Source organism: Uloborus diversus, chromosome 2, assembly GCF_026930045.1.
Source record: "Uloborus diversus isolate 005 chromosome 2, Udiv.v.3.1, whole genome shotgun sequence".
Taxonomy (NCBI): Eukaryota; Metazoa; Arthropoda; class Arachnida; order Araneae; family Uloboridae; genus Uloborus; species Uloborus diversus.
In genome coordinates this window covers 189492462-189515475 of record NC_072732.1, presented here as the reverse complement: position 1 = coordinate 189515475, position 23014 = coordinate 189492462, and the positions used below count along the sequence as shown (strand labels likewise).

Here is a 23014-nt window from a genome sequence, read left to right as displayed (position 1 = left end):
GACAAATTTTGGTTTTATTCGAAAAATTGGAAATTTCCCCCTTTCAAAAACTTATGTTTTGTTTACGTTGCCGGTTGACCTTTCTTTACCTTGTTTTCGATTCGATTCTTTTCTTTAAAGCATTTTATCATGCACTTCACAACAGAATAGTATAAATTAACAAAACTGTACAAGAGACATTATTGACAAGAGTATAACTGTACAAGAGACATTATTGATAATAGATGATTCTGAACCACATTTTATTTCTTGTTGTGAAAAGAAAATTTTATACTTTCTTTACCTGCTTGACTAAAGCATTAAAAAATATTTTTTTTAATTTTATTTCCCGTGGTAAGACAAAAGACAGCTCAAATACGATACAGCAAAACAAGAAACACAATAACAGACCCAACAGAAGAAAGTCTGAGGAATCATACGGCTGTCCCTTGCCCCCCTAGTAGAGCTTCCACAAATTTGAAGCGGAGAGCACAAGACAGGATTGTAGTTGGGCGTAGTCTATAAGTTTCTAAACGTTGGAAACCTTGCAGCAAACATCACCAAGCATATTTATGAAATGTGTAAATATCCAGCAAAAGGTTCTTGAATAGTAACGAGGTAGGGTTCACCTGTGGTCTTTGAAAATATTTATCATGTAATTATTACAAGATGAATATTCGATTTTGGATGAAATCACTTACTTTTGCTCTCGTAACTTGCAATAACTCATAAGTTATTATTCGTACCTTTTCTTCAGCTTTATTAAAGTTTAAAATGCATTTTCTGTGCCAGAAAGCTGACATGGCCTCTATTCTTTCACAGAAATTCGCTAATTAGTGATATAAGTTTGGAGATATGAATGGAACGTTATGTTACATTGATTTTTCCACATACAACATTTTCTGTATCATTTTCTGGTGACATAGAAAATACTTTTCCAGTTTCATTTTTCATTCTGTATGCAGTGCATTAGCAGGTCGTTTTGCAGTCCACTTTAGGTAAGTTTTAATGTAGAAATTGCCAAAAAGAATGAGAAAGAGACTTGTGAGAAAAATACCAAAGTACAGAATTGTCACTGATGTTCCACAGTTAAGGAGATATGCTGCTATGTAGGTGAAAATAATGATGACGAACTGCATCTGCAACGAAAAAGTAGTTTAATGATTCTATATAAAAATTTCACTGAATAAATCTTAATACATACTCTGGGCTATTACTCTATCTTGGGACACTAATTGGAGTGCTAAATGCCAGTAGATTTACACTTCAGTTAACGGTCCATTGCAAAATGCAGAGTCCTTATCACCGTCAAAGTTTAACTTCATGCATTATTTTGTACTTTGGTTAAGGCATTAATTTACAATTACATTTATTAAAATTCACCTCATCAAATTTTTTAAAATTTTTTATTTATTTATTTTTTTTTGAGCAATCACGATTGCTTATTGCTTTTATTTGACTGTTTTGATGTCCTATGATTTTATTTTCCCCCCGCCATCCTCTACAGCACCACCGTCGACCGGCTCCTCACGATGCTGCTCCTATAGCGAAAACCGTCTCGAGGTTGCAACCATATCCTACATAAATGCGCATACATACACAACTACACATACACAAACGCATACACACAGATACACCTACATACACAAACACATACATACAGACACCTACACATACACACACAAACACATACATACACGCAACTACCCACACATTCATGCCTGCACACACATACACATACCCCGCCCTCACGCACACAAACACTCATGCATACAACTACCCACTCACTCATGCCTGCACACAGACACAAACACACATGCCTACTCACATACATACCCCTACACACAAACACACATCCCCCCCTACATGCACACACACACATACACACACACTCGTGATTGCGAAAAACATATTTTGAATTAAAGATGACAAATTTCATTTTTTTTTTTTTTTTTTTTTTTTTGCGTTTGCAACTAACGCAACGGTAGTAACGGTTGCAACAGTCACCGTTTCTAGAGTTGTAATAAGTGATCATGTTTTTGAGCAACGGCTTTAAAGCTATAAATAGAGATTCACAGATTAGTTGTTATTTATTAAATAATTCTTTTGTCACGGTTTTCTGAAGGATTGTTGTTATTGCGTTTTTAGAGCTTCTTTTTCGAAAAGCTGACAGCCCTCTTAACGTTTCTAAAGATGGCCTACAAGGGCGTTTTTAAAAGTTTAATTTCGAAAATTCTCGGGGTTGGGCCCCCGAACCTCTTCAACCCCTCTAATTTTCTAGACAAAAAATATTGTAGAAGCCTTTAAGAATATAAATTAGGAAAATTTCCGGGGTTGATCTCTCAAAACTCTCCTCCTCGTAACAACACCAAAGTTTCCAAAACTGCGTTTTAAGAGCTATTGCATTTTTAACGTTTCAGTTTCGAAAAAATGAGCGTGGAATTTTTCTCGAACCTCTCCCCCTACCCCCCCCCCCCACTTAAATTATCAAAGTTCATCTAAAATGCCTTTTTCAGACTGCAATTTTGGAATTTTTTCCGGCGGAGAAACCCCCGGACCCCTCTCCCCCTGATCATGGAGTGAATACTATACTCAGGGTTAGATACATATTGTCAATACTTAGACCTAGTAGCGATTTAACCAAAACTCTTCAATCAAAAAACTGAACCCCATTAGCTTCCCCTGTATCACTCTTATTATTTTGACCTCGCGACGACCCTGCACATTTGTACATTAGCCAACTTAAATTCTCGTTAGAATATAAATGCAGTTGTTTCTGAAAATTGTTTGGATTTCATGTTTTCACATAAAAGTATAGAACATCAATTTTTTGTGTGTGTGTGTGTGTGTGTGTATTTGGGGGGGGGGAGGTGACGCAAGAAATTACCGCCCCAGGTGTCACCAATGCTAAGTACGCCGCTGTTGTGTATGTTCATACTGCTATTTACCGTGGTAAAATTTACGCTTTCTTTGCTGATTTTAAAAACAGAATTGTAGTTATTGGTCTTAAATTTCGTTTTTGGAATTTTTTCGTTATTGGGATAAAACAACTTGTGAAGTATATTAATATTTTGAAAGAAATTCTCGTGTCTTTGTGAATATAACTGATACTTATAAGAAAACCGATAAAATAATTTGACATATCAAGTAAAACTAATTTGTGAAACTCGCTATTTATTCCTATCTTTTTTACGATGCAGTATTTTCAAGAAACGTTTTCACTTCTTCTATCTGTTGTTGATTCCACTAAATGCATGCGTATTGTTTTCTCTGAACTGAAAACTCAAGCATACCTAAAAGTATGGTAAAAGAAATTCGAAAATGAGGTCAATTTTCGATAGTGTCCGTCGGAAATTTTCGTCTGCATAATGTAGCTGCTACATACAGTGAAACCCTGATTTTACGTTTCTCAAGGGACTGTGTTAAAAAAACGTAAAATGCGGGAAATTCACAGAAAGCAAAAATTAAATAGAAAACCTGTATGCAGAAAAGATGACACTTTTAAAGGGTACAATATCTTCTATACATATCTATACATTTAATAAAATAAGATGTTTGTGTGTGTGTGTGTGTGTGTATGTGTGTGTGTGTGTGTGTGTGTGTGGCGCGAATCCCGGGAAAACGGTAAGGCCTAGAAAGATGAAATTTGGTAAACAGGTGTAGTTTTTGCTGAAAATGTGCACCTCGGGCTTCGATTTTTGATATTTTAATTAGAAAAAAAGTTATTTAATGTTTTATGTGATTTTTAGCACTTTTTAGTACTTTTAACCTCACAGACCCCGAACCAATCGCGCCAGACAAATATTTTTGGTACTATAGTGTCGGAAATTTAATTTTAAATATGATGAACAAAAAAATTTTGAAGATTTTTGTATTTTTTATGAATTTTTGAAAAAACCTTTAATTTGCATGTTTTTCTGGGTTTTATTTTTTTCTAATATCATCCTGCGAGAAGTATCAAAGCCTCATTTCTGAAATTTGACTTGGTAATATTAAAAACATTTCGCCCTCTTCAAAAGAAAAAAGTTCTTAAAAAATACGCAATAGTTTTTTTTTTTTTTTTACAATTTTTTTAATGCTGAACACATCATGTCCTTTCACGCATCAGTCGAAAAAAGCGTTCTTCAATCTTTTATGCCTGTGACCTCACTACTTGGGTTTCGATTCGATATTTACGATGGAAACTTAATCGCAAGTATAGCTTACTTCTACATTTTCTGACGTGATGACCACGTGTTTTTTCGGCAGCGCTTGCTTTTTTTTCGTTCTTTTTTTTTTTTTTTTGTTTTATTTAGGGATTGCATTTATTTATTTTTCCATCCCCCCCCCCCCCAAGCTGGACCTTTCGCTGTATCTATATTACGTTACATTTCATAGTTGTGCGCATTAATTCAATAAAAACAGCGAGATTTTTTTTATCTTTGTCAAACGCTACTTTTTGCACACTACGGGGAATTTGAGCTTTTTTTTTTTTTTTTTCTCTACTTAAATAAAAAAAAGCGGTTTTTTGAGTGTTCTTTGTTTTTATTAGGAAATGGGTGAGGAGGTCAAAATAAATAGAGATGGATAAGAAAATGTAGAGATAGATTGTAAAGGTAGATAGCCGCCGAAGGCGGCAATCTTGGCGTAAAAATGTGAATGGCACAAAAAAAAGATAGAGATGGATTGATTAATACTGCTGCCAAATTTATTTAAACAGCCGCCGAACGCGCCAAACTTGAAGTAAAAAGGTAAATGACAAGTTAGCCAAACAGCCGCCGTAGGTGGCTGCTTGCACATTGGATGTCAATGCCCCCCTCCCTCCCCCACATACACCATGACTTTGAAAAAACAATGCTTTCATATAAAAGTGGAAGTGCTTTTTGTTATTTTTTGACAAAATTTGCATGAAGAGTACGTCGTTTGTGTCTCCCCTCTTCCTACTTTAAAAATATTCCAAACGACGAAACTGGAGACAGATCTAGAAAATGTTTTATTCAAATTATTAATGATAGATAGATATAGATTGATTGACACCGCCACGAAATTTATTTAAGCAGCCGCCGAGGGCGGCAACATTGGCGTAAAAAAACGAATGATAATACTGATTTGTAGAGAAAAACATTGATTAATGTCGTCGCTAAATTGTTTAAGCAGCCGCCGAAGGCGGCACCCCTGGCGTAAAATGGCGAATAGCGTAAAAAGGCGGACCAGCTGGTCGCCGCAGGCGGCTAATAATAAAATAAGATGTTTGTTTGTGTGTGTGTGGCGCGCTTCCCGGGAAAACGGTAAGGCCTAGAAAGATGAAATTTGGTATACAGGTACAGTTTCTGCCGAAGATGTGCACCTCGGGCTTCGATTTTTGATATTTTAATTAGAAAAAAAAGTTATTTATTGTTTTATGTGTTTTTTTGCACTTTTTAGTACTTTTTACCTCACAGACCCCGAACCAATCGCACCACACAAATATTTTTTATACTCTAGTGTTGGAAATTTAATTTTAAATACGATGAATGAAAAAATTTTGAAGATAGAGCAATTTTTGTATTTTTATGAATTTTTGAAAAAATCTTCAATTTGCATTTTTTCCTGGGTTTTATATTTTTCTAATATCATCCTGCAAGAAGTATCACAGCCTCATTTCTAAAATTTAAGTTGGTAATAGTAAAAGATGTCGCCCTCTTCAGAAGAAAAAAGTTCTTAAAAATACGCAATAGTTTTTTTTTTCACAATTTTTTTAATGCTCAACACATCATGTCTTTCTACGCATCGGTCGAAAAAAGTGTTCTTCAACCTTTTATGTTTCTGACGTCACTACTTGGATTTCGATTCGATATTTACGACAGAATCTTAATCGGAAACAATGTAATTTTTTTCTACTATATAGCTTACTTCTACATTTTATGACGTGATAACCACGTGTTTTTCCGGCAGCGCTTGCTTTTTTTCTTTCCTTTTTTTTTTGTTTAATTTAGAGATTGCATTTATTTCTTTTTCCATCCCCCCCCCCCCCCCAAGCTGGACCTTTTGCTGCGCATTTAATTCAATAAAAACAGCGGGATTTTTTTTCTTCGTCACTTACTTTACTTCGTTACTTTTTGCACAATCCGGGAAATTTTGGAGATAACTTTATTTTTGCTCTATTTAAATAAAAAGGCGGTTTTTTGAGTGATCTTTGTTTTTATTAGGAAATGAGCGGGGAAGTTAAAATAAATAGAGATGGATAAGAAAACTTAGAGATAGATCGTAAAGGTAGATAGGCGCCGAAGGCGGCATTAGGTAGATACAGAGATTGAGATTTAGTGGACAAAAAATGTTTTTTTCGAATTAATACTTACATAAATAAAAAAAGATTGTTAATTACTGTCAGAGATAGATATGCATAGATTGTATAGATAGATAAACAAATATACAGTAAATGGACATCAAAGAAAGAGACATGCCCGTCATTTAAGGAATTTCAACGAGGTGTCGATGACTCCCTCTCTCTCACACACACACACACCATGACTTCGAAAAAACAATGCTTTCACATAAAAGTGGAAGTGCTTTTTGTTATTTTTTGCACAAAATTTTAATGAAGAGTACGCCGTTTGTGTCTCCCCTCCCCCTCCTTTAATAATATTCCAAACGACGGAACTGGAGATAGATCTAGAAAATATTTTATTCACACTTCTAATGCTATAGATAGATATAGATTGATTGAAACCGCCACGAAGTTTATTCAAGCAGCCGCCGAAGGCGGCAACATTGGCGTAAAAAGGCGGACCAGCTGGTCGCCGCAGGCGGCTAGTATATATATATATATATATATATATATATATATATATATATATATATATATATATATATATATATATATATATATATATATATATATATATATATATATATATATGTGTGTGTGTATGTATTACGAAAAGAACATCATTATACATATCATTCTAGATCATTAGTCGTGCCGTTTTTAAGGGTGAAAATAGTCCGTAACACGAGTAATATAACAGGATGAAGCAGTAACATTTCTGTTTTCATAAATTTAAACTATCGACAGCGTGGACTAGCTTTGAGAAAGCACTAAAGGAAACATATCGCTTATTTTATAACATTTTTTTCTTCCCCCCCCCCCTCAAAAAACCCCCATAAAATGCTGGCAATTCATCAATAACAAATTTTCCTTCCGGGTTAAATAAGCATGATCAGAAAAACTTGGACCTGATGGGGAAAAACGTAGATTCGGGGGACGTAAAATCGGGATTTCACTGTATGTTCAAATCAATTTCGAGATTCCCGTACAGTTAGTACAGTTTTATTAATTTAAACGTTAGTTACCATTTGTATGGTCGTAAGGTACTTCTTCCACCACAAATATTTCTGAACTTCTGGACCAATAGCTGTTAACCCGTAATATGAATACATTATTACGTGCACAATGGAATTGATCATGCCCGTAATTATGTGGAATCCACCTGAAATAAAAAGATTTTATTAATAAATTAGTCTCTGGTTTAAAAAAATGATGTTTGAATGTAAATGAATACGTGACGCTCCATTAGTCTGACATGACGCTATTTGCATCTGAGAGAAACGAATTCGAAATTCATGCTGCTAGTTTTTTTTTTTTTTCAACTTAAGATCTAATTTAAATGTTTCTAGCATGAAATAGTGTTGCTCAACCTCCTTTAACCAGTGAACCGGTAAAATTTTGTCCAAAATTTTTTCGGACGAGCATAGTTTTTTTTTTTTTTTTTTTTTTGAGCAATACCGAATGAAGTTGTTTCTTTCAGGCAAAGGTACTACTTTTGATCACTAAAAATTGATAGAATGAGCAAAAAAAACCATGGACCCAGAAAATACTTTCTTTTTCCAGCAGTTATTTTTTAATTACTTTTTTAAAATGTCCCATTTTTCAAAAAAGACGTGGTCTTTATGACGGCACACATGACATACTTTGGCGCATTTCACTGGTTCGCATTTCGAGGTTATGATAATTCAGAAGCGAATGAAATATTGCGCTCTACGCTTGCTATCAACCATTTCGTTGCTACTACATATGAGTAAAAAAGTGAATTAAATATTGTGCTCTGCGGTAATGGCAACAGTGAATGCCATTTCATCATTTATGATGTCACACGACAGAAACGTAAACAATGAAAGCGCACCGATTTAAATATATTTTTTTAACATTAAACTTAAACAAATTATTTAAAAAATGGTCAAATCCTATGCTTTTAAGCATGCTATTTCAGAAGAAAAATACTTTTAAAATTTCGAAAACCACCCCATTGCTCATTGTTTTTATTTGACCGATGAATGTCGTTCGTACTTTAAGTTTATTTTTCTATAATTATAATGCTGGCGTCTATGTGCCTCGGAATCGAATTATTTATACCTTTCGAATTGACACAATCCAATTTACGCGAAAACAGAATCAAACATCCAGCCCCTGGCATTCATTTGAATTTTGACGCCTTGAAACCAAATTATGGTTTAATACAAGTCATTAGTAGAAATAAGTAACCTAACGAGTAGGGTCCTATCGCAATTGGTGATTGCGAAAAACGTGATTTGAATTCAAGAACTCAAAATTCAAACTAATTTTTTTAACCTTTTTTTATACTAAAGATCGACTACCTAGGTTAATTTTAAGCTTTCAATTATGATTTACTAAGAATAAAATGAAAGCATAAGCATTGATTCTTCTCAACATTAACTTAAAAAAATATACCGTGTAAAATGTTTTGCATTGCTTTAATTAATCATTTATTTCGAACAAGGTCAATTTTTTTCCGCTGACCGGAGCCAGCCCTAGGACCAGCTGCTGAGACTCACTGGCCAGCCAGTAAAGCGAAACTGAAGCGAAATTTGACTTAAAAAAACATAAAATCGTTAAAAACTTTATCAATTGCCACCGTCACAAAAGAAAATTTTTAAGTGATATTTGTAATCATTTTTAAAATATGGGAAGCTTTTACGGTTCTGCATCAGATTTTTTTGGGGAGATATGGTTGCACACATAGAACTTCAGGGATTAATGTTGTGTGTTTATTATGTATTTTACTGCGGACTGTGGTACAAAAGTCTAGCTACATTCAAAATCTAATGAAAAAGTTAATAAAAAAAATCCTTCGAATTTTGAAGCAAGGTTTTCTTATTTTATTGCAAATCAAATGTGAGGCAGATATTTTTTTCATTATGTGTAATTATTATTGTCAGAAAGCAAAGTAATTTTATTTGTATGAATACATATGAATATGAATACTTACAAGTTTCAGTTCGTAGGGCAAACCAGAACGCAACAGGAACCAGTGTGTGATGTATTAAATGCAGGTTAGTTATTTGATTAAATTTTTTTCGGAGTACAAAAAATATCTGAAAAAAAGAGAAAGAAATTCTGTAGCAATCATTTTTTAAATGAGAAGTATCATTGTACGAAAAGGAGAATAATTTTGAAACCAAAATAAAAAGAGCAGCAACTTTAAATGGAAAGTGTTGGGAAGTAAGTAATTTTTCTAACAGCTAGGGGGAACGCCCTGTTCGCTGATGTTCACCAATTCAGGAAAATTGCTTCACAATCTTATTTCATTCGCGAGATTTAAATCGTCTATTAGAAAGAAGCAGAATAAAAAAAAAATAAAAAGATTACGAGTTCCGTTTCGGACAAAATGAAAATCCCCCTCCCCCTAAAGAAAAGTAAGGTCAAAGAAACTGTGAAAGGAAGTCTGTGGCGGGCCTGCGTCTAGGAGTCCACATAACACATCTACAGCTTAGAAATATGGTACAAAGTTATTTCGAGCAACCGGGGTTTGCACCTGGGGTTTTAAATTTTAAATTTCGAATTGGTTTTGATTAATTAATTTTTTAAGCTAAAATTTCACATAAATTGCCTATTACAGGGATGAAAGATTTCCCACACCCCTTAACATGCGATGTCGTTCAAAAGATATATTTTTTTCTGAATCAAATAAAGCTTGCTACAATTTTCTCAGTTAATTAAAACAGCAGATATAAGAGTTTCTATTTTAGCGTCAAGTCTTAAGCTGTACTCAATTCAGGCTCGGAGTAAAAGAGTAAAATATATTACTAGAGACCACGAATTTGAATGCGACTTTTAAAGCATATAAAACTGCCGTTTTGCAATGCTCAGGAGCCCCTCAGCACCTATAGCTGTGCAAGTTGATGCAAATTAGTTTGCAACCGGGAAAGGGGCTTTTTAAAGCGCTTTTCTCTCTCTCTCTCTTTTTTTTTAACGCATCGGTTATACATATTTCTATTCAGCTCCTTTTGTCTTAGGGTGGGAGAGGGATTCTGTTTTAATTACGAGCTCTTCTTCACTTAAATTCCAAATTCTACGCAAGGGAGAGGGGAACTCGAAACGGAACTAGTAACACGTTTTTTTTATTCTGCTTCTTTCTAATAGGCGATTTAAATCTTTATGAATCAAAAAGGATTGCGAAGCAAACATAGGGGGTTTGTGAGCGTTAGCGAGTAGGAGGCGGAGCCTTCTAGTACAATAAAAATTACAAAATCATAATTGCAAAGATTTTTATATGATACAATACATTAGAATTTGAGTTTTAAGTTGCTTTTTACATATTTCATTAATAACTTGTTTCACGTATTTTCATCAAGTTCCTTTTTCTTTGTCTGGGAGCGGGATTTTTATATTGTTCTAATTATAATGAGCTCGATATTTAAATTCTGTTTTTTTTTGCTGGAGGGAAGCTGCGAGGATTTAATTTTGTTCTAATCGTAACTTGTGTTTTCATTTGATCCCCCTAAAAACGATATAAATCTTAGCGAACCAAACAAGATCGCGCAGTAAATCTTTTGATGTTGGTGAACGTCAGCGAACAGGGGGCGGAGCCCCATAATAATATAAACAAAAGACAATAATAATACGAAAACAAAAGAAAAAAAACAGACAAAATTCAAAGCATTACCGTATCAGCATATTCAACATATTTCAACACGTACATTATCCAAGCGACGGACACAGCCTATAAATTATTGAAAACAAAATGAAAGACATTGGCTAAGCAAACATAAATCGATATTAATATTTTGCTGTTTATTCTAGCTTTTTGGATATCTTCGTGTACTTAAGTAAAGCATCAAAATTTTGGTCAAAAATTTGACACTTTTTTCTTTTAAACTCAAGTTTAGACTTTTTTTGTAGATGCTACGGAGAAAAAAGATAGAGGGGTCTCAGCAAAAATTTCTAGAAATTGAAGCCATAAAAACGCGATTATAGACCCTGTTTATTGACGTTAGTGTAAGAGAGGGAGCTTAGAGACTGTTTCCGATCAATGTTTTTTTTTTTTTTTTTTTTTTTAAATAGAGTGAAATCCATTCCTTCTCCCTCTTGCAAATTTTCAAAATTGAAGTTTCAAAACCCCAACTGTAAACAACCTTTGAAGATTTTCGTGGAAGGATCTGGAGCATTTCTCTGGAATATTTTTCAAAACTACGGTCCAAAAAACTTGGCAATGTTTTACATTCGGGGGTTTTCTGCAAAAAATTTTTTGTTGTAAGTGTCGTTTAAAAAAGCCATTGCTTGTCATATTATAGAAAGGCGTGATGGGAACTCTTGCCCGAATATTTTCTTTAACTCAAGTCTAAAAATGCAATTATAAGGTCATACTTTGTAATATTAGAGCCAGTAATTTTCGAAATTGAAGTTCCAAAAATGCAATTCTGAGTGATTTTCGATGTTATTGAGTATTTGGGGATCTAAAACTTAAAAATATTTGATGAAAAGAAGGAAATCTTTCATTTTAACATATATGGAAGCTGGTATTAAACTGATACAAGTAAAAACACAAAACTCTTGTAAAGAATAATTGGATGAGTCCAGATCGAAATTTAATTTCGAAATTTGTTCTGTTCAGAACAATCAGAGAGCTCATGCATATGTAGGAAATGCAAGTACGCGTTCACGCGCATGAGGCACTGATGTTAAAACTAACTTGATTTTTCTGTGTGTATGGGAAAGGCGGGGGGCGCCAGGAAACTTTCACCCCGGGCGCCGTCAGCTCTTCGGACGACCCTGGCTATATCTCAGGAAATAACTCTCGAAATCCAAAAAGAAAATTAGTTCATATGTTAACTTTAAAGAGTACAGGTGCTGATTCACTTTTTGTGCCAATAGCTCAAAAGGGGGTTGAGGAATCGAGTGTTTTTTCTTGATTCTTGTTACTGCAATATATCGGGAGGTAATTAAAAGAACCAAACAAAAATTTATCAACAGGTAAATCTTAGATGGTATAAGAGCTGATTCTATTTTGGCGCCAATAGCTCATGGTGCAGTCGAATGTTGTTTTTTCTTCATTGCGACTGATATATATCAAGAAATACTACGTTTTAGATGAAATTTGAAATAAATAGAACCTACACTAGAAACATACGTTGATTCAATTTTAACGCCAATCACTGCAGGGGGGGGGGGGCTAAGTTTTTCCATTTTTTGTGCGAAAAAAAATAGTAGCTTAATTAATGCACACACGAACTCTTTTGTTTGGAGTTCAACTCAAAACGAAGTTGATATAATTTTGCATGGCATTAATCAAGCTTATATTTTTAATGATCTTAGTGAGAATTACTAATTATCAAATTGTACTGCTTGTGACATTTTTTTTTTTTTTTTTTTGGTAAAATAACTTTTCGCTTTTGTTAGAGGTATAAAAGAACTATTAAAAAAAAGCAGAAGAAAAAGAAAGAAAAATATTCAAGGAAATTTTTTACCATCAATTTAGCTAACTAGTATAAACTGAACATTTACTGTGTAGTAATGATGACTGTCGGAGACCTGTTTTTTCTTGCAAATCACATAAATTGAATCAGTTGTACAAAACTTGTAGAACAGCTAGAGTAAAAAATGATACAAAATTACACTAAAGTTAGTTCAGCATTAAAAAGGACCAAACACGAAGCTACTGTTGTACATAAAATAAACATGATAAGTACCAACACTAAGAAACCCAACAAAAGGGTTTGACATTTGATACATTTATAAATTTTTTCGAAGTTTTACGATCTTTTACATGGGTATACTTCGTACATGAAATCAGCTTATTGCAAATATAGTATAATAATTAAATAAATAATAACTTTGATTGAAGTTTGCATGGAAATCAAGTATGAATAAGAAAAGAGGTAATTTTGTTTAATTAAATTACATTGCGCGGTAAAAAGAAAAAAAAGCAAGCTGAAGACATCAACCACACAACATCCAGTCCCTGGTATTAATTTAAACTTTGCCATCTTGAATTCAAATTATGTTTTTTGCATTCACAAACTGTAATAGGACTCTACTCGTTGGGTTTCTTGTTGTCTTGTCTTCTTTCTATTGCAAATACAATTGTGATATATCAATCATGTACATGCACTATAATTATGAAAAAAAAAATTAATGAATTGGAAAACCAGTTTAAAGTAGATGAATGTGGGGCAAAGTGTTAAAAGTTTGAAAAAGAGTTGGTAGTTTTAAGGAAAATAAGTTAAGGTAACTCATTTTTCTTCAAAATGATTAAATGAAACTGTACTTTTGTTTTGAAAATAAGGGTGCATAAAGAAATAACTATGTATTTTTTCTTTTATAAAACTTGCATTGAAACTTTTATTAAAATTTTTGGCATTAAATTTTTACTTTTGAAAAAAAAAATGTAAAATTTTCACTATTTTTTTTTATAGGCCAAATTGAAAAATAAAATATTTTCGAGTAAAATATCTTTTATTTAATAAGTAAAAATATGTTTGGTCTGATAGATTAGTAAATTAAAGAATGCATGAATAAATTAACAGATGATGGAATGTATAAATGAATTTAAATAATTAATAAATGAGAAAACATAAATAAGTTAATTATTTATTGAATGAATGTAAGTAAATTATTTAAGAGATATTACCGTAAGTGATTTAATAAATGATTAAATAAGTAAACAAAATTAACTATTTCACTTTGCCTCGCATACATTTGACTAATTGTACACAAAATTTTAAACTAAAATAACCTCAATAATAAATAAAGAAATGTTGCAACGAATATTAGTGAATTTCAGTTAATATTTAAAATTTTACTACCAAAAATTTTGTCATTTTATAGATACAAAAATTGTTGACTTGCTGCAAAATATTACAAAATTAGTATCAATTTTTCAAAATTGCTTGTATTATCATACGGTTTGATCATCAGAGATAACTTTTCCTTGACTAATAGGAGGCTAATTAAGTACTACACAGTAAAAACATTGCCAGATAGGTGGCGCTAAAAACGGAGTAAATATTTCGCCATTTCACTTTGCCCCACATTCCCCTACTTATCACTAAAAATATCACTAACTAGGTCAGGACCACGGTTTTCGAAGAATCACCTGTTAATCAAAGAAAGGTCTTCACTTACTGTAGCCACGCATCCAACATACATGATAACAATCCAAAAATTATACACAATCAACAGATGCCGGAGACCAAATGGTTGTCGCGTTTTCATAAGTTGAGGACCAAGGACTTTTATGAAAAGCAAATAGGAAGCAGTCAGAAGAAACGGTAAATAATCTGGCCTTACAAATGGCCATGTTTGAACGATTGGATCTGAAAAAGAAAAAAAATGTTTATGTTGAAGAAATATATAAAAATGAAATTTAATGGGAAAGAGACTAATTCAATGGATCGACGGGTTCGAGTAAAAGTCAACTCATCATTAGTACGATTTTCCGTGATTGGGACAGCGAAATTCTTTGGCATGCCGAAGTTCACAAAAATTTGCAAACAATTGGCGAACTCCAAGAACTGCGCAGGGAGTAGCAAGAAGTCTGCCATGGGCAGGTAAAAAGCATCAATTGAAAAGTTTTGTCTCTCTCTCTCTCTCTCTCTTTTTTTTTTGCATTTTTGTCATTTATTGCACCAATGTACGCTAGCTTTATTGTGCACTAGTGGTACCCGCACGGCTTTGCCCGTAGTAGAAAATTAAAAGGTCATTTGGTTCACCTGTATATTTACAAATAATGGATGATGAATTTCTCGCCAATTCGCTATTGTTAAATGGCTCGCCCATGTTACGGTTCCACGTTACAATAATTTCTAAATTAATAATTACTTGTTGTGATAGTTTGATAGGTAAAATAATCTTAAAATTGGAATATAAAAAGAACAATCGAATTTTCAAAAAATCGCTTCGAGGTGCACACCTCCATGCTACAAACTAATTTTGTACCAAATTTCATGAAAATTGGCCTGAACGGTCTATGCGCTACGCGCGTCACAGAGATCCTGACAGAGAGAGATCCAGACAGATTTTCAGCTTTATTATTAGTAAAGAAGAAGCTTGCGTTTTTGGTTTCTGCTGAAAAAAAAATCCCGACAAAACGTCTTTCCAACATTTCTCTGTTGTTAGGGGCCATTCATTAATGACGAAAGGGTCCCAAGGAGAAGGGGGGGGGATCTCTACATACCCTTACTTTGGGAGGGGGGGGAGTCAAACCCATTTTTTGGTGATATTTTCCAAGTCGATATTTTACATTAGATAGTGGATATTTTACATTTGCGTCTGGAAGGTAAAAAACGTATAATTAGGATGCACTGTTTTTCTAGTTGTTTTACAAAGAATGAATAGTGTATAATATAAAAGTGCTTAAAAAAATCGCACTATTGTATGGCATATTTTATTTTTTATTAGTATCGCATCATATATAAAAAATGTCGAAAAAACATTCAGTCTAGATTCCAACTTTTTAGTAAATATTTCTTTTCACAAAGAGGTTTTTAAAAATCATTTAATAATAGTGAATTTAATAACGATAATAGTGAAGTTCGGTTTGTTATTTTATTATTTTGAAAAAACGAAATGAAATCATACGTAAGAATAGGGGGGAGGGGTTTGAAAAATCTTACTTACCCTTACATTGGGGTAGGAGGTCAGAACTTGCCAAAATCATCCTTACATAATTAATGAATGGCCCCGTAAGGCCAATGAATCAGCTTTTAAGTTCATAAATATTATGCACTTATACAGCTTAAATGTGGACGTGAAATTTCTTTAACATTTCCAGCCAACTAAATACTAAACCCTATATGATTTCACCGAAATGCTTTACAAAGATCTGTTTTAATTAGAAACACTGCAAAAATGATTATAGAACGAAGACAAGGTTACTAAATATACCCATATCGCATTTGAATTTTTATAGATGAATTTATGTTTTAACTATGAAATTTTATGCAATTAAGGAAATCATAGCTTCGTAATACAGAAATTTTATTGAAGAAGAGAAAACGAAAACGAAAAAAGGCAACTAACAAGATGAAACTCATCGTAAATATACAAACCTAATCTGACCAAGAGGAAATCGTTGAAGATGATATTAATACTGGAAAAGAATTGTCGCTCAAAGAACAGTTACTAAATTTTATAGTAACTGTTCAGCTATAAATAATAATGATAAAAAAAAAACCGCGCAATGCAAAAGAAACAGCTATGCTTACAAACATGATTTTTTTCAAAACCAACAAGTTAAAGAACTAATTACTTCAAGATGAAGGACTTCCAGTCAAATACAGGAGGTGTATCATCATGCATTATTAACATTCTCATATGCCTGCGTGAATTCAGAAAGAATCTTTTTACCTACAGGAAATTTTTTCCATAAAATAAGTTCCAAGCTTAGTGACAGTTAAATATATGCATTATATTTATTGCTATTATCGATTTTTTGTTATGATATTTGTTCCTTCATTTTATACCTGTTCACAAGAATATAATGCACTTTTTGCACAAAATAATAAAATACTAGCTGCGTCGCCCGGCTTTGCACGGTCTACCTCGAAAATAAAAGTTATGTCAAGTAATGCGTGTTCAACAATCAATCTTGAACTAAGAAAAAAAATCAGTAAAATTTTGCGGCAGATTTCGGAAAACTAACTAAAAAGGAAACATTTAAAATCTTCCGATTACAGGGAAACCTCAAAACAAAAACCAGATATTCATATTCGAGAAAAAAAAATGGCATCAGATCTTTCTTTTAAATGATTTTCTTCTTGCTACTATAGTGCCTATAACGCTACAAATTTTTAATAAAAGCATTGTTACGGAAAGTTGAGATGAAGCATTGAATAATAATTTGAATGCAGGAAAGACTTCGAAAAATTAGAATTTCATGTCGCATTCTAAGAATAATAATTATTAGTTTTTAATTGATATCTCCACTAATTATCCGCCGGACGATTATGTTAAATAGCAAAACATAAAGACGGGAAAATTACGAATCCATCGATACCTGGTTTGATGGTCAGTTCATTGGCATGCGAGAGAAGTACTTGGACATACATAGATAGGTACATACGCTCAGTTTTAAATTATATAAGATGGCAACGAAAAAATTTTTTGATTTTTTTTGGGGGGGGGGATTTCTAATACCGGTATTAATTCCCCGTTTTCAAGAGTTGAAAATAAATTTTATTTAACTTTCTTTTGTTATTTATTTTAAAATAGAAACCAAGAAACGTTTTAGGAGTTTAGTGGCCCTCGACAAAGCAGGATTCCTAACATTTTTTAAAAAAACTTTTTTAAGCATTTGAAACCGAACCTTTATTTTATTGTACTTTTTTTCATTTAAGGACACAGCAAAACTTCAGAGAAGTTAGGGGGCCTCCACAAAGCGGGGCCCTTCAGCTATAGCTTGCTTAGCTGATACGAATTGACCTTGTGCGTGAGTATGTACATTGTACTTGACTACTCAAGTATATACCTGTCAACAAGAGTAAATACGTATGTACTTGTATACATATGTTTGGACGTATATACGGACATTTCATTGTACATACGTCATTTACGTGCATACACTAGTATATGCGTATATACTTGAGTATGTATATGTAGATTTGAGTAGCCATATCACGTCCCCATCTCTAATTTCGTCCCCCTAAATATCTGGTATGGTACTAGATGTCGCCACTAATTACGAAAATAGTTTCATTGCATTTGTAAATTATAAGAGTTAAAGTGGAGGAAATTACAATAGTTCAAGTCAATTACTTTATTTTATTTAAAGCGAAATGTTTTTCTTGTTAATGGAAATTTTAACACTATACTTTTTAGAATTTAACAAGTTCACACTTCTTTTGTCTCTCTTTCTTTCTCTTTTTTGAAATAGAACTTCTTAAAAACGTAGTTTCAACAGAATTACTTTTTTTTTCACAAAGCAAGAAATCTATATCAATATCATTTACCTCCAGGCTCAAGCTCAAAAGTAAAATGTTTCCAAGCTTCCATCATATTCGATGTTTTTAATGCAAGTGCCGGAAATCAGATTTCTAAAATAAAATACGCTTAGAACATAAAATACCACAACTCATTCCGGGACATTAACACACATATACATAACAGTTGTATGTATATGAACAGTTTGTATGCATAATACATGAAATACACTTTTAAAAGTTTTTTAAAGATCGAAAAAAAAACTTTGTAAAGCACTAAAAATAATCTGGATGTCAGGACTATCACCAAGGAATTTAATTTTACTACTTCTATGTGACTTGTGTTTCTAAATGACATTAATATCATGTAGTGCCAATGGTTAAAAAAAGTTTCAAATGGTTCTGATTAATCGCTGTTCATATGGAAAAATATTTAATTTTATGTAATATCCAATTCGTGAGGGGAACCCCTACCTACCTTTGGCGGAACCCTAGGGTTCCGCGGAACACACTTTGGAAAACGCTGCAATAGGGAACCGAAATGGCACCGCTACTCGGGCATATGTAATAGAGCAAGAGCCCGTGAGCGCCAGACCTACGTCATAGTATAAAGGCCAAAAAAATTTTAGCGTAAGGACATCACAGCAGGTAAAAAAGAGTTCGCTAATATTTAAGCTGAGTCGTGGTGGCTTTAGTAGGAAACAGGTAGCAAAAGGTGCTTCAAAAACTGAGTCATTCCATGTCAAGTGACCTCGTATCTCCACCCGACCATCTCCGATTTGAACGAAATTTTACTGAGGTGCAAATATGCTTTTGAAACTAACGTATACAAATTTTCAGCTTCCAAGGATCAATAAAAAAAAAAGGCTCAAATGGTGGATCAGCTTTATGTAACGTATTGCCATGTTTAGGCTGGTCCCCCATTGGAGGTCATTTTGGAGTCCACTTTTTTTTTTTTTTGAGGTATCGTAGATTCTAATGATTTGTGCTTTAGAAGCTGAAAATTTGCATAGGTTAGTTTCAAAGGCATGTCTACACCTCTCTAAAACGTCCTCCAAATCGGAAATGGTTGGATGGGGACTACTAGGTCACGTGACATGGAATGAATCTATGCTGCTAAGTTTTTTCAACAATTTTGCTACATGTTTCCCGCCAAGGCCAGCATGATTCCGATTTAATAATAGCGATTCTTCTTTACCTGCTGTGATGTTCTTACGCAGAAATTTTTTGGACCTATGACTTAGGTCTGGGTCTCATGGATTCTTGGACGATAAAGTAGCAGAGCGAGATGACGGTTACAGAAGTCGGAAAAAACTGAACGAATGTTCAAAAGGGAAAAAATCAACAATGACTGGAAATCCACCACATTCAGTCAATAAATTAGATAAGGCTTCTGTAACCGTAATGTTAGCTTGCTACCCAGAAGCAAGGTAACATGAAGGTTATAGAAGCCAGAGAGAAAAAAAAAAAGAATGTACAAAGGTGAAAAAAAAGTGCATTAGGAAGAAAATAAAAGCAAAAATTACTTTAAGACATTTTCTGCACAGATACCACTTGAGCTTTATAGCTTAGGAGACCCTATTGCATTTATACAATTATATTACACATGTGTGTCTCTAGTAAGTAATTCCCTACTTATCTAAGGTAAAAAGAAAAGGTAGATCATTATCATATAAAGCCATTTTTGAACATCAAACTGTTTACAAACAATTTACTTTCTGCTACAAATTGCCTTTGTTGTAATAATTTCATTAATTAACGTGTTTCGAAAAAACTGATACAGTTATTAGAATTAAACTGAAAATGTTAATGTGCTTCTTACCTCAGTTTTTACTTTCAATTAGGTAAAACAATATTCCTCTTTTCTCAATTCACGATTAACTTTATACTTTCCATGCTATTTCCCCTTTTAATATTCTTGGAACAATTCTTCATTTTACTCGCCTTCAAATAATCGACGCAACACAATTTTTCATCATCACTAACAACGAACTGGAAAAGTCAAAGCTAATTTATTTGTTCAAAGAAAATTAATAATATTGATTAACTATTAACTTTTGCTTATATATGTACCTATGTATGTACCTATGTATGCGCACCTCTATACCAGAACAAACGCGCACATCTATATCAGAAAAAACTACAATCCCTGAAAGGTAATAGGCACGTCCATTTCCGCCTGTGAACTGGATATTAAACCTTTCCATATAATCGATGGTCAGTCAGTATTTATTTTCCCGTTCATCATTTTTTTTCCCCTACAGAGCTAGAGCCGCCATATAGATAGGCCGGCGCATCAGCTTAAGTTTAGCCATTTTGGATCGGATTTTTCATTGTTGTGTTGATAGGGTTACCACAGCAAAGTTTCTGGTTTCGCCAAGTTAGCTGAAAATAATATTTTATTTAATAAACAATTCACATGTGTGTGCCGCTAATAATCGATCGCAGTGAACAATCACCAAACGCGATAACTTTGCCAGAGAAGACAGCCACTCAAACACGTGCTCCGATCCAAGAAGGCTGATCTTAAGCTGATGCGTCGGCACGTATATACTCGTATAGGGGCCTTATACAGAGCAGGAGTTGTCTTGTGCGTCATTGATAGTGGGTTTATTGTATTACTAATTAACAACGAACCATAAAACAAGCAAGAACAGGAAGACAACGATTAAAGCAAATGAAGTCGTTTCCGAAATTTTAAAAGTATTTTTTTTCTTAAAGAACATGCTTAAAAACATAGAAGCTGACTATTTTTTTTTTAAATTTAACTCAGTTTAAAATATTTTTTAAAAGTATTTTAATCAGCGCGCTTTCATTGTTTACACTTCTGTCGATGACGTCACAAATGATGAAATGCCATTCATTGATGCCGTTCACCGAGAACAATATTTAATTCGCGTCTTCACTCACGTGTACTGGCAACCATATGGCTGATAGCAAGCGTAGGGCGCAATATTTAATTCGCTTCTTGATTATCATAACGTGGAAACGCGGTAGACAGATGTGCTAAAAAGTACATCATTTGTGACGTCATAAAGACCATGCCTGATTTTCAAAATCGGATATTTTACAAAAATAATTAAAAATTAAGCGTTGAAAAAACTGAGTTTTTTCTCGCTCCATGTTATTTTTTTGCTTATTCTATCAATTTTAGTGACTAAAAATAGTACTTTTGACTGAAAGAAACAACCCCGTTTAACAAAAGTAAAAGTTAAAATTTTCAAATTCAAATGATCATGCGGATCATACAGAGTTGCAACTTTTTAATCTTAAACTCAAAAAACTATACTTAAAAGACATTACTGTTATGTGCAATTGCTTGTTTGACTATAAATCGATCTTTTTTTTTTTGAGAACTGCTATGATAGTGAGTGGGTGTATTGTATTACTAGTTAAAAACGAATCATAAAACAATCAAGAACAGGAAAATAATGATTAAACCTAATTTAACAAAACTAGAAGTTAAAATTTCTAAATTCAATGATCATGCGCATCATGCTGAGTTGCAACTTTTTTATCTTAAACTCAAAAAACTACCTAAAAGACATTACTGTTGTGCGTAATAGGGTTTACAACTTGTTTGTTGGACTAGAAATCGAATCTTTTATTTTGAGAGTTGAAAATTAAGTGTGATAAAAACCATGACTTACCTGTCCTAGTATCGAAAGCAGTTGATAGGAAAAGTAAGGTTATGGTGAAAAATGAAGCTACATTTTCTGTGCCAACTGACATCAAATTGCGAAAAAGAGGAACGCAATTGAGGAAAATCGTTCTACAAAATCAAGAAAAACATAACTTTCTCACAATTTAGTCAACAACTACTTTGCTACAAGGATTAATTCTTCAGTTTCCGTTTGTATAGATCATTATTGAAAACAGCAAAGGACTTAGTTTGTGGAAATAACCGAATAAATGATTGGTTTCCTTTTCATATGCTAATGCGACTTTAAAAAAAATTTTAAAACAAAGTGATGTAAATAAGCTCAATATTTGTTATTAACTTTCGAGTTTTTAACAACAATATAAAAACCATTACCAGAATTGCAAATGTATTTTAGGAGGCTTAAGTGCCTTTAGCCTCTTAAGTCAGGAGTCCCCACCCCCCAGCAGCAAGAGCGTCATCCCCCCCCCAATTCCATAAACACCCCTCCGCAAAGCCACAGTCCCCCCAAATGAGAAAATGCCCCTCAAAACATCCCCTGAAAATTTCAATGGCCCAGTACGCGCCATAACCCTCTAGGTGGGCATATCTGCAGAAGTTTTTCGTAATTACGCCTTTTTACGATTCAACTTTAATGAATGAATACGTTTTACATATTTTTGAGCGGCAATTTTTAATGTAAATGATATTGAAAATAATGCCTTAAAATTTTAAATCGTGCCGCGATAATGTATCTTTAAAGAATACGAATTATATAAAAAATAACGATGTTACAAATTACGTACAACTCTCTCTCTCTCACACACACACATTAACTTTTTAAAGATATATTAAAGAATTTTAATTTTTATATAAAAATGAAGCAAAATATCACTTTTATTCTGCAAATCTGAAGTAGGAAAGCTATGCAATGTTTAAAGTTTTTCTAAAACTTATTAGTGAGATCAATGTTTTTTAAAAGTTAAATTCAAAAATATTGAAACCTAGTAGAAAACAAAACTTTTTATCAAAAGAGAAGTCCTTAATAACCGGAAATCTTTTTGAAAATTTCGTGAACCGAAACTGCACAATATTCGCAACTCCAGACGCTACCTTGCGGTGATTTACAAAACTGCCGAAAAAACTAAAACATTGCGTTCTACGTGTTCATTTTGGGCAAAACGAACAGTTTGTTATGTGCATTTTTTTTATTTGCGTAAT

The 23014-nt window shown here is 33.3% G+C and overlaps 1 protein-coding gene across 2 annotated transcripts; it reads right to left on the bottom strand.

Annotated features, from left to right (window-relative positions):
* Positions 1-235: 235 nt before the first annotated feature.
* Positions 236-21890, bottom strand: LOC129216218 (elongation of very long chain fatty acids protein AAEL008004-like). Of its 2 annotated transcripts, XM_054850414.1 has the most exons (8): positions 21804-21890; positions 18184-18267; positions 14360-14550; positions 12740-12823; positions 10902-10958; positions 9225-9330; positions 7291-7427; positions 236-1118 (listed from the first exon to the last, which is right to left on the bottom strand). In XM_054850414.1, exons 2-8 carry the CDS (start codon positions 18227-18229, stop codon positions 930-932), a joined length of 810 nt encoding a protein of 269 aa, XP_054706389.1. In that variant the 5' UTR covers positions 18230-18267; positions 21804-21890; the 3' UTR covers positions 236-929. The 2 variants fall into 2 exon arrangements, with proteins under 2 accessions (XP_054706389.1, XP_054706390.1); XM_054850415.1 differs by lacking the exon at positions 12740-12823.
* Positions 21891-23014: the final 1124 nt, after the last annotated feature.